Source organism: Marmota monax, unplaced genomic scaffold (assembly GCF_021218885.2).
Source record: "Marmota monax isolate L192 unplaced genomic scaffold, Marmota_monax_Labrador192_F-V1.1 WCK01_AAM20220418_F8-fsc00068, whole genome shotgun sequence".
NCBI lineage: Eukaryota > Metazoa > Chordata > Mammalia > Rodentia > Sciuridae > Marmota > Marmota monax.
Genome location: NW_026692352.1, coordinates 2,225,418 through 2,240,037, shown reverse-complemented (window position 1 = coordinate 2,240,037; position 14,620 = coordinate 2,225,418). Strand labels below are relative to the sequence as shown.

The window sequence follows — 14,620 nt, the reverse complement described above, 5'->3', positions numbered from 1 at the left end:
TGGGATATGTTTGGTTATTTGAAGTTTTTATTGGTGGTTCTTTTATAGGACTGGTCTTTGATGTGTCCAAATGAATGTCCTGGTCTGGATGAGGTTTGGGGAGAGGAATTTGAGAAGTTATATGAAAGGTATGAGAAAAATATGAAAGTAATAAATATTTTAAGTACAGTTTCTCTTACAATCAAAAGTATTAATTTAGTTATTAGCCTGTTTTTAGGACTCTATGAAAACATCTAAGAGAGACAGTGATTAATAATTTTATATGTTGAGATTTACTTCCTGACTCTTCACCAAAATTGGGTTCTATCTTTCTTAAAAATTTGGGACATTTAAATTGATCCTTATAAAATTAAGGCAAAGACTAGCAAGCGTATTATTTTGCTCTGTTATGCAGTACTTTTGACAATATAACTTATGCTTTTTATTACACATAGGAATCATGAATGACTAGGACACGTGTTAATAGTGCATTAAAATTAGCACAGTATTAAGAGGTCTGACTATAGTTTTGTTCCTTTTTATTAAGAAAGGTATATTGGGCTGGGTCATAATTCAGTGATGGTGTGCTTGCCTTGTACATATGAGGCACTTGGTTTGATCCTCAGCACCACATTTTAAAATAAGTAAATTAAATAAAGGTATTGTGTCCATCTACAACTAAAAATATTAAAAACGAAAAAATAAAGGTATTGAGTGGAGGACATTTGTGGCTTTACTGGAGTAAAATGAACATCATATTTCTTAGTAAAAATTTAATAATTTGCAAAATATTATATTTTAGTGTGTTTCTTCAAACTGCAATAAAGATTTTCCTAGGGAATATTAAAATAATACTAGCTTTGCCTTTTAGTTATGAGAAACAGGGTCGTGTTCGCAAAGTTGTAAAAGCTCAGCAGCTTTGGTATGCCATCATTGAGTCTCAGACAGAGACAGGTACCCCGTACATGCTCTACAAAGATTCTTGTAATCGGAAGAGCAACCAGCAGAACCTGGGAACCATCAAGTGCAGCAACCTGTGCACAGAAATAGTGGAGTATACCAGCAAAGATGAGGTAGGTAAGAATGCCTAGAGTACCGAGAGAAACATTTTATTTATGTATTTATTCAGTGAGATCCTCACTTGATGGGTGAAATGAGTTTTCTGTTTGTTTTAAAGTGAAATATTACAAACAAGATAGACTTATTACAAAGGAAGGAAGAGGTGTTATCTGAGCCTGTAAATATTCACTCTAACCCATATGGGAAAGACTAAGACTGTTAGTGCTTTCTTAGCACATCATTGTAATAATGCTTACTTGAGAAATAGGACTATATAGTTATGTATAATGGATTAGGAAAACCACAGAAATGTATTAGAATGTTTATTCAGTTTAAAGTGCATAAGCATGTAGAATACTTCAGAGAATGGTGAGCCAAAATTCTTTTCTCATATTTCTAGGGAGATTGCACAAAAGAGTCAAGGCTAAAGTCAAGGAATTTTTTTTTTTTTTTAAGTGCTTTGGGAATGAGGATATAAATTGGGTAGAGTGAATGAAGTGAGGTCCAGGGTTCAATCCCCTGACACACACACACACACACACACACACACGTGTGTACACACACACAAAAAAAGCTTTCCATTTGGGAAGAATGCCTTATGTGATGGATGAGAAATAGGGCTAGTTTTTGTATAAAGAGTGTCGAGTGTTTTGATAGAGCAGATATATTAAGACTTGGTATATTAAGAGATAGCTATTGCTAGAGGAAGAGAAATAGAAGGTAGAAGCTAATATGTCATAGAAGTAAGAAGCCCTAGTACATTTCTGACAGGTAAATAGCATCAAAATGCTAACATGAGGAAGATGGTTCTAGATTATGGGTATAGAGCATTTTGGTGTGAGAGAAGTTAGAGTTTAACCTGAGGAGGTTGTTGTAGTAGTTGTATGTCAGGCTGATTGGATGTTGGTTAGAAACTAGAGGAAGGATGAGATCCTTGATTCTAAGACTTTAGGACTTTAACAAAGAAAATTCAAATGAAAAGTTAGAATAAATGGGAAATGAGTTAAACACACTGCTGAGGTTACAGTTTAATTTAAAATTTAAGCACCAGGTATATATAAAATATTGTACTAAGAGCCCTGGAAATATAAATGAATGTGGCTGAGTCTCTGCCCTTTGAAAACCTTATAATTTGGTTGGAAGAAATTGACATATACTCAAGTAACTATCTGCAGGTTAGATTATTTTATAGAAGCTAGAGTGATATTTAAAAAAATCACTTTATGTCATTTGCACAAATCTCTGACTTGTCAACACATGCAGAGTTCTTTTTTGTTTTATTTATATATGACAGTGGAATGCATTACAATTCTTATTACACATATAGAGCACAATTTTTCATATCTATGGTTGTATACAAAGCATATTCACACCAATTTGTGTCTTCATATGTGTACTTTGGATAATAAAGATCATCAAGTTCCACCATTATTTCTAATCCATGCCCTCTCCCTTCCCCTCCAACCCATCTGCCCTATCTAGAGTTCGTCTATTCCTCTCATGCTCCCTCTCCCTATAAGGAGGCTGAATCAGCCTCCTTATATCAAAACATTGGGCATTTGGTTATTTGAGATTGGCTAACTTCACTTAGCATTATCTTCTCTAACTCCATCCATTTACTTGCAAATGCTCTAGCCCTACTAATTTTCTTCCTCACACATGTCAAGAATGCTCCTGCCTCAGGATTTTTGCTCTTAACCTTAAATGTTAAAACACTCTTTTTCCCCAGTACCCATATATCTTGCTTCCTAACCCCTTCATTTCTCAGTGAGGCCTTTTTTGACAATTCTCCTTAAAAATGATGCCCCTTCATCATTCTCTTTTTTTCCCCTAGTGTTTATCAGACTTTTAAGAACCAAACTCTATTTTAAAAATGGGTATTTGGCAGGAGTGTAGAATAGAGTAGATGGGAAGAGCATCAGAGAATCCAGTTAGGAAATTGTTTTAGTATTCCAGATGAGAGGCTTTGAGATCCTGGATTGGGATAGTCATAATCAAAATGGAAAAAAAGGGTATACCAGATGTGCTAGTGTTAAAAACATAAGGAGTGGTAAGGCTCTTCATGGTGGCACATGCCTGTAATCCGAGTGATTCAGGAGGATGAGGCAGGAGGATTGTAAGGTTGAGACCAGACTTGGCAATTTAGTGAGACCCTCTGCAAATTAGCAAGGCACCGTCTCAAAATCTTAAATAAATAAATAAATAAAATAGGACTGGGGAAAATTAGTACAGCTACTCTGGAAAGCAGTATGGAGATTGCTCAATAAACTAGGATTGGAACCACTACATGACCCAGTTCTTCCACTGCTTGGTATATCCAAAAGAACTAAAATCAGCCTAGTGTGGTGATACCACTGTTTATAGCAGCACAGTTTACAATAGCCAAATTATGGATCAGCCCAGATCCCAGTCAAGAGATGAATGAATCAAGAAAATGTGATACGTATACACAGTGGAGTTTTACTTAGCCATAAAGAAAAACGAAATGACATTTGCTGGTAAATGAATGGAAATGGAGAACATCATGCTAAGTGAAATAAGCCAGACTGAGAAAATCAAGGGTCAAATGTTTTCTTTTGTGTGTGGAAGCTAGATTAAAATAAGGGAAAGAGGGTGGGGGATTAGATACTATAAAAATAAAGGGAAGACCAGTAGAGTAGAAGAAAGAGAATGAGAGGGAGGGAGGAATGGGGAAGAAATATGGAATAAACAACAAAATCATGTTATGAATATATATATTAATATATATATATATACCAAAGGAATTTCTTTATGTATAGAAAATACCAATCAAAAATAAGTAAACAGTTGGGCATGGTGGTGCATGTCTAATCCCAGCAGCTCGGAAGGCTGAGGCAGGAGGATCACAAGTTCAAGCCAGCCTTAGCAACTTAGCAAGGCCCTCAGCAACTCAGTGAGACTCTGTCTCTAAATAAAACATTTTAGAAAAGGGCTGGGGACATGGCTCATTGGTTAAGCACCCCTGTGTTCAATCCCTGGCACAAAATAAATAAATAAATAAATAAAGAAGGAAGTGAAAGGGAAATCAGTAGGGTAGAAGGGAAAGGTGGGTAATGGGGATTGAAATTATATTCCTTGCATGTATGATTCTGTCAGAATGTACCCAAATACTAAGTATAATTAATGCTCTTTAAAAAAAAAAAAAAAGTTTGGGTAGGGTGTTCAGGACATAGCTCATTAGTATAGGTACTTTGGGTTAAATTCTCAGTACCCAGAAAAAAGAAAAAGTTACAATATCTGCCTGAAAAAGTAGCTCACTATCTAGTGTAATTTAGTAAGGGATTCATCTGGGGATCTTTTTCAAAATCCACAAATTTGGATCCTGTGTTGTCAGAATGTCAGTGAGGGTGAGATGGATGTGTGCTTTGAAAGAGCTTTCCACAGTAATGGAAAAGTTTGATATGTTGTAGCTTTTGAGCACTTGAAATAAAACTAGCACAACTGAGAATTGATTTTTTTGAGAGGGATCTCACTAAGTTGCTTAAGTCCTCACTAAGTTGTTGAGGCTGGTCTCAGAACTTGCAATCCAGCCTCTCAAGTTGATGGGATTACAAGCATGCACCACCTTTCCTGGCTTTTAATCTTTGTTAACTAGCTACCATATTGATTGGATTATGCGCATCTACTAAATACTGAGATAGGTATACAGAAAAAATTATAGCACAGTGTGATATATGCCTGGCTCTGTACTATGGAACATAGAATTCTCTTTTCATCTTATTTCACTGGTGTGTGTTACAACTCATATAGATGACTGTATATTCAAGAGATAGAATCAGTGGGATTTAGAAATGTACTGATGAATGATAGAGAAGTCCAAGATAAAAATTTAAAACTTTAATATTTGGGAGTGTTAGAAGCTAATGGTGGTATCATTGGCATAGAGAGAAGAAATAAAAATTGTGTAATTCTTGATTTCTTTTCTTTGCATTCCAGGTTGCAGTCTGTAACTTGGCTTCCTTGGCGCTGAATATGTATGTCACATCAGAACACACATATGACTTTAAGAAATTGGCTGAAGTCACTAAAGTTGTTGTGCGGAATTTGAATAAAATTATTGATATAAACTACTACCCTGTCCCAGAGGTATGAATATATTTTTTTTTTTGCTTATTATTAATAACCAAGGTAGAGGGATTTTATCATGATCTGTAAGTCATAATTTAAATGTTAGAAATGAAGAGGAAACAACTGTTTTTGGTACAGAATGTTAGATTTTATGTTCAGTGATGTTTTCTCTTTTTCTTCTCTTAATCTGTTGGCACAAAGGCATACTTATCAAATAAACGCCATCGCCCTATTGGAATTGGGGTTCAGGGTCTGGCAGATGCTTTTATCCTGATGAGATACCCTTTTGAGAGTCCAGAGGCCCAGTTACTGAATAAGCAGATCTTTGAAACTATTTATTATGGAGCCCTGGAAGCCAGCTGTGACCTAGCAAAGGAGCATGGCCCATATGAAACCTATGAGGGTTCTCCAGTAAGCAAAGGAGTAAGTATGTGGATGGATTTTTCTTTTTCTTGTGAGTACATTTAATGGGCTGAATCATGACACCAAAAGATAGGTCCAAATTATAATTCCTAGAACCTGAATATATTCTTCACTGATTCCAAAAGGGTCTTTGCAGATGAGATTGAGGTTGTTGAGATGTGGGTCATTCTGGTTTATGGAGGTGGTCCCTAAATCTGATAATGGTTGTCTTGCAAGAAACATAGAGAAAAGGGGGAAGCAACATGACCTTAGAGGTGGAGATTACAGTGATATAGACAGAAGCCCAGGAATACCACATTACTAGTTGATAGTAGAATTTAAATTCAAGTCTTATCCAAAATCATTATCTTATTTCCCAATTAACAGTAAATGAGCAAAGGGCTAATTTATATCTTAAAGTGCCAATGTTTAAAGATTGAATCCTGGCTCTACTACATATTAGATGCTGACAGTCAGAAACTAGAATAGGGAAGGGACAGACTCTCTGGAGTGAGTATGACCCTCCCAACTTGTTGATTTGGAGTTTCTGTCTTCCAGAAGCATGAAAAAAATAAATATTTGTTATTTTTAATTTATTTTTAGAGATAAAATGATCTACTTAATCATGAATAGTTTAGAAAGAAAAGCTGTTTCCAAAAATAACATGGATCAAAGTCAACATTTTATCTCAATTCATGCTTTTAATTCACCTTAGGATTATTTTTTTGTTTTGTTTTTGAAAGACAATGAAATACAAATTTTAATTTAAAAATATAAAACAGATTGTTACGCTGTAAAGATGATTATCATTGCCATCCCTAGCCTAATACCTGCAGTCTTTACTAAAATGTGAAATGTTTTTGATGACATCATTTTTTATTGTTCTCTTTAGTTACACATAACATTTAAGTTTATTTCGACATAATTATAAAAGCATCAAATATAATTTGTTCTGATTCAATCCCAGTGCTTCCTCTTTTTCTCCACTCTTTCCTCCCCCTGTTCTCTTCCCTCTACTAATCTTTCTGTTATTTACTTATAGCTCTCTCTCTTTTTTTTTTAAATTAGCATCTTGTGGATGTACAGGATGGTGAGATTCTCTGTGGTATATTCATATATGTACATAGGAAACTTAGGTCAGATTCTTTCCATTGTCTTTCTCTATCCCATCCCTCCTCCCTTATAGTTGGTTAATTATTATATCAGCTATAGAAAACTACAGTATTTTTGTCCTCCAGAGTAATAAGGATACTCTTCTAATCTCTTACATTTATAACTGGTTATTGCTAAAATGACAGAATATCTACAGGGATACTTACTGTGTTAGTTTTCTATTATTAATTTTAGTGGATTAAAACAATATACGTTCACTATATGGCAGTTTACAGGAGTCAGGAGTTCAGGGTTGGCTTAGATGACCTTCTTCTGTGGGTCTCATAAGTGTCCTTTTCCAAGCTCACCTGTGTTGGCAGAATTCAATTCTTTGTAGCTCTAGAAACTATGGCATCTTGCTTCTTGAAGACCAGTGGAAAAGACTGCCTCTCATTACACAAAAGACCTAGTCTAGTTCTTTTTATGAAGGCTTCTATCTGATAAGTCAGGTCCTCCCTTTTGTTTAAATCAAAATCAACTTATTTGAAATCTCAATTACAACTGTGGAAATCTTTCACCTTTGTCATGATCACAGGAGTGACATCCATTACCTTCTCAGATTCTGTTCATACTCAAGTGGAAATTAAATGTGGCCTCTGCAAAAGGGACTGGGAATTTGGGGAGCCATCTTAGAACTCTGCTTTCCACATTGCCTTTATTATCAATAGTGTGATTTTCTTCTCTGTAAAATTTTAGTTCCAGCATTTCTGTAGATATTTAGGAGGTAAAATGTATGGTTGTTTGAGAAGTGGTGTTTTTAGCTAAATAAACAGATCATGGCAATGAAGATAAGGTTAGAATAATACTGTTAATGTAAAGTGCATCTCAACAACATGCTCTTATGAATGTTGATTACCTGGCTTGTGGATATGATATGGGCTTTCTGAGAAGACTCAACAGGGATATGGAAAAGAGAAGACCTTAACCAGTTTTCTTAGCCTGCTTCTGATCAATATGACTACAAGGCAGTTTGTCCAGTTTTTTGGATCTTGTATTTCTTACACAGGCATAGTAGAAAGCAGCATTTATGGTGGAAATGGCAGTTATTTGTTTTTGTTAGTTTTAAATTGCTTTAGAGTGACAATATAAACTTGGGTTGTTTATTCCTTAGATTCTTCAGTATGATATGTGGAATGTTACTCCCACAGACCTATGGGACTGGAAACTTCTCAAAGAGAAGATTGCAAAGTAAGTAAAAAGATGTAAAATTGCATTGGAATCAAGAGGACTCGGGTTTTTCTCACTCTTCAGAAGTTAAGTGTATCATTCTACTTCTAAAACTATATTTTCTCCTCTTTTAAATGGGGCTAAAGTGAACTATCTCAGCCAATTTTTAGAAAAAAACTTAGCAAGAAAATGTATAGTAACCTGAAAGTTGTTTGGCATAGTGAAAGCATTTTAATACATGGTAGGTATTATTAGTTGATCTTGTTTTAGGGGCTTAACACTTATTTAGGTAATTCTTTTTCTCATTGAAGCTTTACTTTTTCGAATATGCCTGTTTGGTTTGGTTTGGTTACTAGGGATTGAGCTCCGGAACACTAAACCACTAAACCAAATACCTAGCCCTTTTTTGTATTTTACTTAGAAACAGTCTCACTCAGTTGCTTAGTGCCTCACTTTTGTTGAGGCTGGCTTTGAACTCACGATCTTCCTGCCTCAACCTCCCGAGCTGCTGGGATTATAGTTGTGTCCCATTGCGTCTATTTATTGCTTAACCACATTGGGTTTATAAATGGCTTTTCTTGGGGCTGGGGATGTGGCTCAAGCGGTAGCGTGCTCGCCTGGTATGCGTGCGGCCCGGGTTCGATCCTCAGCACCACATACACACAAAGATGTTGTGTCTGCCGAAAATTAAACAATAAAAATAAATAAAAATTATTAAAAAAAAAAAAAAATAAATGGCTTTTCTTTGAATTGATTGTTATAGGAAAAAATTAGGAATTTTAGAAAAGCTTTTATAGAGTAATGTGTTAATGTGTATGAGAGAAAAAATTTTGAGTCTTTAGGGCTTGGGATAATTACTCATTAGTAGAGTCCTTATCCACCATGTGCAAGGCCCTGATTTTAGTCTCCAGCACCAAATTTTGAGTCTTTGTAGGCCTTTTCACTGATGAGCTTAAGCAGTTTGTGGGCAAGCGAAACGTTTTGCTGAGTGAATAATAAAACAAATTGTTTTTGTTTTCTGTTATGATGAGTTAATGCAGATGCAAAGTGTTGAATGTTTGGAAAAGGAAGCTATAGCTTTAAAATATTCTTTTAAAAATTAATATTTGCTTTTAAATTTTCTTATTTAAATAACAAATGTTAGATAATTTAGAAAAAACATGTGGAAAGGGAGAAAAATGAAAATTATCCCAGTACCACTTCCCCAGGATACTTTTTTCGCCTTGGTAATTGTCATTCTTCATACTTTACTGTGAGTATGTGTACAGGTATATAATACACACAAATTCAGCTTTTACAAAAAAGGACCTGAACTTCATTTTGTATTTGTTACTTTTTTAATTTTTCAAAACACTATGAGTTATTTTTTATATATATGACTTTAAATTTCAAAATTAATGTGAGTACACATTCATTATTAATTAAGTTACAGAAATAAAAAAGTCAGAGCCCTTCTTTTGTCAACCACTTGTCCAACAAAACAAACAAAAATAACTTGCTTCTTTTGTAGGAAAATAACTTGCTCCTTTTGCCTTTGTTAATGATGTGCATTTTTCTAGACCGTTTTCAATATACTAATGGATAGGCTCATATACATGGACAGTTTTACCAAATGAATGTGATCAACTTGATATAGTCTGAGCCTTTGTGTGATATTTTATTTTGGGGGATCTTTATCTTTCAGTATGTGTAGATCTACCTAATGTTTTTAATGATTCTATGGTTTGGATACATCATGTATGGATTTTCCTGTCTATAGACAGATGGTATTGCTGTTTTATAAATGAGAAAGTAAAGACAGAGATAATTGGTGGTTTGCTTGATGACCACAACTGGAAAGTAACGGGATGAGATGAAAGTACAGCTCCAGCAGAATCTGAGACTCTATGCTAAGCACTGTATGAATATGTAGATACAGAATGTAGGAAAGACATGTTCTTTGTGTTAAAGAAACTTAAGACTAAGTAAGGTAAGACGTGTAATACAATGAATATGTAAAGGTAGTGGTCATAGAAAAGGTTTGCAGAGCGAACAGTTTTATTTGACACTGAAAAGTGTTACGGCTCTCTTAGATGGAGCTTTGGAGGATGAGGCTGGGGCTGTTTGAAGATTTCATAGTGTGTTACGTTATATAGTCTTCCTTAAATACTTTTTCAGGCATTGAATTAAAAAATGTTAAATCTTTAGTTTGTAATTAGTAAATCTTTAATTTGTAATTAGTAAAGGAAAGTCAGAAATACGCTTTGAGCATAACTTTTCCCCTTTCATAGAATATTGGAGAGTTGTGGTGATAGTGTCTGGTTTTGCCCACTTTTACATCTATGTATCCTGAGGGTTCTAATACAGTAATAAAACACACTTAAAAATACAGGGGAGGATTGAATGAATAAATGTACCTGAAGATAAGTGTAAAATTCTTGAATACTGATTTGAGTATTTCTTTGGGCAAGATAGTATATCAAGTGCTCTGATTCCTAAGTACCACAATGCAAGTAGCTTAAGTTACGACATGATAAGGATTGCCAACATTAAAAATTGTATGAGTTCTGTTAGGGGTCAGGTGTTAAGAAATGGATGAGTGCTGGGCATGGTGGTGCATGCCTGTAATCCCAGTGGCTCAGGAGACTGAGGCAGGAGAATCACAAGTTAGTGAAGCTCTAAGCAACTTAGTGAGACCCTGTCTCAAAGTGAAAAATAGAAAGAGCTGGGGATGTGGCTTAGTGGTTAAGTGTCCCCTGGGTTTAATCCCCAGTACAAAAAGAGAAAAGAAAGAAATGGATGATTTAACAGCATTGTCTGTACTATGGAACTGTATCTTTCAAAATTCAGCATGGGAGTTAAAGGCATGTACGATATTCCTCCCACAATCTGCATATACTACAGTAATGTAAACAGCTGCCTTCCAGGCAGATTGTAGCTTTAGCACCAGCAACTAATAATCTCCTTTTCTTTAGGTATGGTGTAAGAAACAGTTTACTTATTGCCCCGATGCCTACTGCTTCAACTGCTCAGATCCTGGGGAATAATGAGTCCATTGAACCTTACACCAGCAATATCTATACTCGCAGAGTCTTGTCAGGAGAATTTCAGGTGAGAAATTCCCAACCAGATTTACAGGAAGATCTTCTAAAGGCTTAATATTGGGAGTAAATGCTCACTCACATTTAGTATGCCCCTTTTTCTTAGTTTGGGCAAAGCTTTGATACAGAGTATCATGTTCATCTCATATTGTTGAATGTTGTTTCAATACATCATAGGCATTTTAAAAAAATATTTTTAAATTGTTGATAGATCTTTATTTAATTTATTTATTTATATGTGGTGCTGAGAATCGAACCCAGTGCCTTACACATACCTGGTAAGTACACTACCACTGAGCCACAGCCATAGCCCCCATCATAGGCATTTAATAAATGCTATTCAAAGAATGAATGATTCGGCTAAGTATGAAAATAACTTAATATTAGAGTTCACATGATTGTTAGTTATTTATGATTATGGTGCTGTGTGCTACAATCTCAGGTACTTAAGTTGGGATACTAAAGATGTATATAAAAGTATTATTTAAGACTGTTTTTCAGACTTTGTTATTAATTAGAATTTCTGGTGGGTGGAACTAGGATTTTTTTTTTTTTTTTAAATTTCCAAATGTTTCTTACATGCAGCTAGGACTGAGAACCATAATTTGAAAGGGGTGTGTGTGTGAGAGAGAGAATTTCTACATATTCTGAAGTAAATTTTTTTAAGGTTTAGGGAGGATACATTTCTAATTTTTTAAACTTATTTATTATATTCTTAGAAAAAACAAAAAAGAATCAATCTATATAGATTGACCCAGCTTAGGCAATGTTAGTTCTTTTCACTTTTGCAAATGCCATATATATACATAAATTTAAAAAAATATATATATATTTATATATAATTTTTTTAGTTGAAGTTGGACACAATACCTTTATTTCATTTATATATATGTGGTGTTGAGGGTCAAACCCAGGGCCTCGCACGTGCTAGGCAAGCAATGTACCGCTGAGTCACAACCCCAGCACCCCTGTATATATTTTCTTAACTAAAATTTTTTCAGCTTTATTGAGGTGTAATTGACAAAAATTGTATATATCCAAAGTGTACAATATGATGATTTGACATATGCATACATTGCATAATGATTACCATAATGTTTCTCAAGTTACAAATGTCAAGATCTTTTTTTTAACTTTATTTACTTTTTTTTAAAAAATATTTTTTTAGTTGTATGTGGCACAATACCTTTATTTATTTATTTTTATGTGGTGCCAAGGATCGAACCCAGCGCCTTGCACATGCTAGGCAAGTGCTGTGCTACTGAGCCACAACCACAGCCCAAATGTCAAGATCTTAAGGGAATATAGCTTTTATATAGTGGAATGGCCTCTCAATTTTGTGAAAAATTTAATTTACCAAGCCATCTAATGTTACATAATTCTTCAGTGATCTTACTTACTTTGAGTTGTAGGCCTGTGTTCTAATGTAGGTTCTGTCATTTATTTATTCACATTTTTTTCTGCTTTTTCATTCAGATTGTAAATCCTCATTTATTGAAAGATCTTACTGAGCGGGGTTTATGGAATGAAGAAATGAAAAACCAGATTATTGCATGCAATGGCTCTATTCAGGTATAGAATGAGAATGAAACATGCTCCTCAGGAGCTAGGATGAACACTTTGGTGCCTCTTCATTTATGCCAGACAATGGAGATGAGAAATGACTACTTGTTGTGTTCATCTCTGTGTTGTGCTAGGATTATACACACCTTTAAATAGCATGTATTCACATCTTTATCTTGTTTTTTTGTGCAATAATAGAAAGCAGAGGTTCTGAATTATTTGTATATAATTGGGAAACTTAAAATCCTGAAGTTTAGATCTCCTGTCCTATCATATAAATAAGAATATTTGGAAGTAGGAGCCAAGCATAAAGATTCTCTAGGTGATTCCAGAATGCCTCAAAATTTGGGGCTCACTAATAAAAAGTCTGAAATTAAGAAGGAGTTAAACTTAAAAAGAAGCATGATAGAGAGTTGGTAGTACAAAAGGCATCAAATTGTGTTTGTAAACTAAATATTTACAGCTGAGCATCAAGAAATGTTTTTTGTGGAGAGAGGGCTGTGGCTAAACATTGGTATGTTTGGCACACATATAAAGAGTCCTATAACCCTTCTATTTTTAGTGACAGAATCTGTGTATTTTAACACAAATTAATTCTTGTCCAAAGATAACCTGATTTATTTGGACTCAAATTGGAGTTTGCAGATCCTTTGATCATGTTGCTGTGAGTTACAATTCTGAATATTTGTGTTTTTTGCAAAATTCAAGGGTCATTTAGTTCTGCTTAGCTCTGAATTTTCCTTTCTTAAAATGATGCTAGAATAATGAATGTTTTGGCGATAAACCAGTTAAAGATGAATGCTTAAATTACCACCACCAGATTGATATTTGGTTGGTTAATGGGGTTTTGTTGGATTTTCTAAAGAAGAGTTAAATGGTTTTGGCAAATTTGATGAAGATCATATCATATGATATAAGATGTAGTCAGGAAGTCAGAGTAGTCAGGAAGTCCAGACCCTTGCATTGTTATTCTGGTAGTCATACTGCTTTCTTTAACTGAAGTAGTACAAACATTTGGTTTCCTTTTTTCAGAACATACCAGAAATTCCTGATGACCTTAAGCAACTTTATAAGACTGTGTGGGAAATCTCTCAGAAAACTGTTCTCAAAATGGCAGCAGAGAGAGGTGCTTTCATCGATCAAAGCCAGTCTTTGAACATACATATTGCTGAGCCTAACTATGGCAAACTCACTAGTATGCACTTCTATGGCTGGAAGCAGGTTGGTAGAGGAAATCAAGGAGGACTTAATTGCCAACTTGGGATATTTGGGAATTGGAACAGTTTTATATTCTAGCCACTGACTGAATATTGCCACTTGGAAGTTTCACTTTTAATCCAGTGTGTTAAATCTAACCCATGTTTTTTGGTAGCAGATCAAGCTCTTACTTTGGATTTTGTTTCAGTTAGGATTATTTCATTCTTAGATTTGAAAACTTGGAATTACTTATGGTCCTCCCTTCCTTGACTGTACATGAAGTTACTTAGGTTGGTTGTTCCTTTGTATTGCCTCTTGAATATCTTATTTCCTTTTCTACTGCCATTTTTCTTTTCTTTAATGTTTTTATTAGTGCATTATAGCTACACATAATAGGGGGGTTCATTTTTGACACAATCATACATGATAATTTACTCCATTTTAGTCCCTAGTATTTCCTCTTTTCTTCCCTACCCTCACATTCCTTTTCCTCTATTCTAATGGTTTTCCTTCTGTTTATTTACTGTTTTTATTTTTGTAAATTGGTGCTTTATGGTTATACATAAAGGTAGAATTCACTGTAATGTATTCATGTATGTACATAGTGTCAGTTTCATTTGTCATTTTCATTCCACAATTCCTCCTTTTTCCATCTTTCCTTCTCCTTTAGTCCCCTTCCTCTGTTCCACTGATCTCTCCTCTAGTTCTTTGAGATTCCTTACCCCTACCTCACCCCTGCTTTCCTCTTATTTTGCTCTGGCTTCCACATTTGAGAGAAAAAGTTCATCCTTGACTTTCTGAGACTGGCTTATTTTTCCTAGCATAATGTTCTCTACTTCTGTCTATTTCTAGCAAGTGCCATTATTTCATTCTTTATCTGCCGTTATTCTTAACTGATCTCTGTTCTGTAGTATCTCTGTAGCAGTCCATTT

The 14,620-nt window shown here is 34.8% G+C and overlaps 1 protein-coding gene across 1 annotated transcript in view; it reads left to right on the top strand.

Moving 5' to 3' along the window:
* Rrm1 (ribonucleotide reductase catalytic subunit M1) overlaps positions 1-14,620 on the top strand; it is a 33,053-nt gene that overhangs the window by 17,160 nt on the left and 1,273 nt on the right. The window contains exons 11-18 of the mRNA XM_046441800.2: positions 49-128; positions 851-1,052; positions 4,996-5,145; positions 5,329-5,550; positions 7,793-7,869; positions 10,803-10,938; positions 12,405-12,500; positions 13,524-13,712. Of these exons, the coding sequence (XP_046297756.1) occupies positions 49-128; positions 851-1,052; positions 4,996-5,145; positions 5,329-5,550; positions 7,793-7,869; positions 10,803-10,938; positions 12,405-12,500; positions 13,524-13,712 (1,152 nt within the window). The remainder of the gene's footprint in view (positions 1-48; positions 129-850; positions 1,053-4,995; positions 5,146-5,328; positions 5,551-7,792; positions 7,870-10,802; positions 10,939-12,404; positions 12,501-13,523; positions 13,713-14,620) is intronic.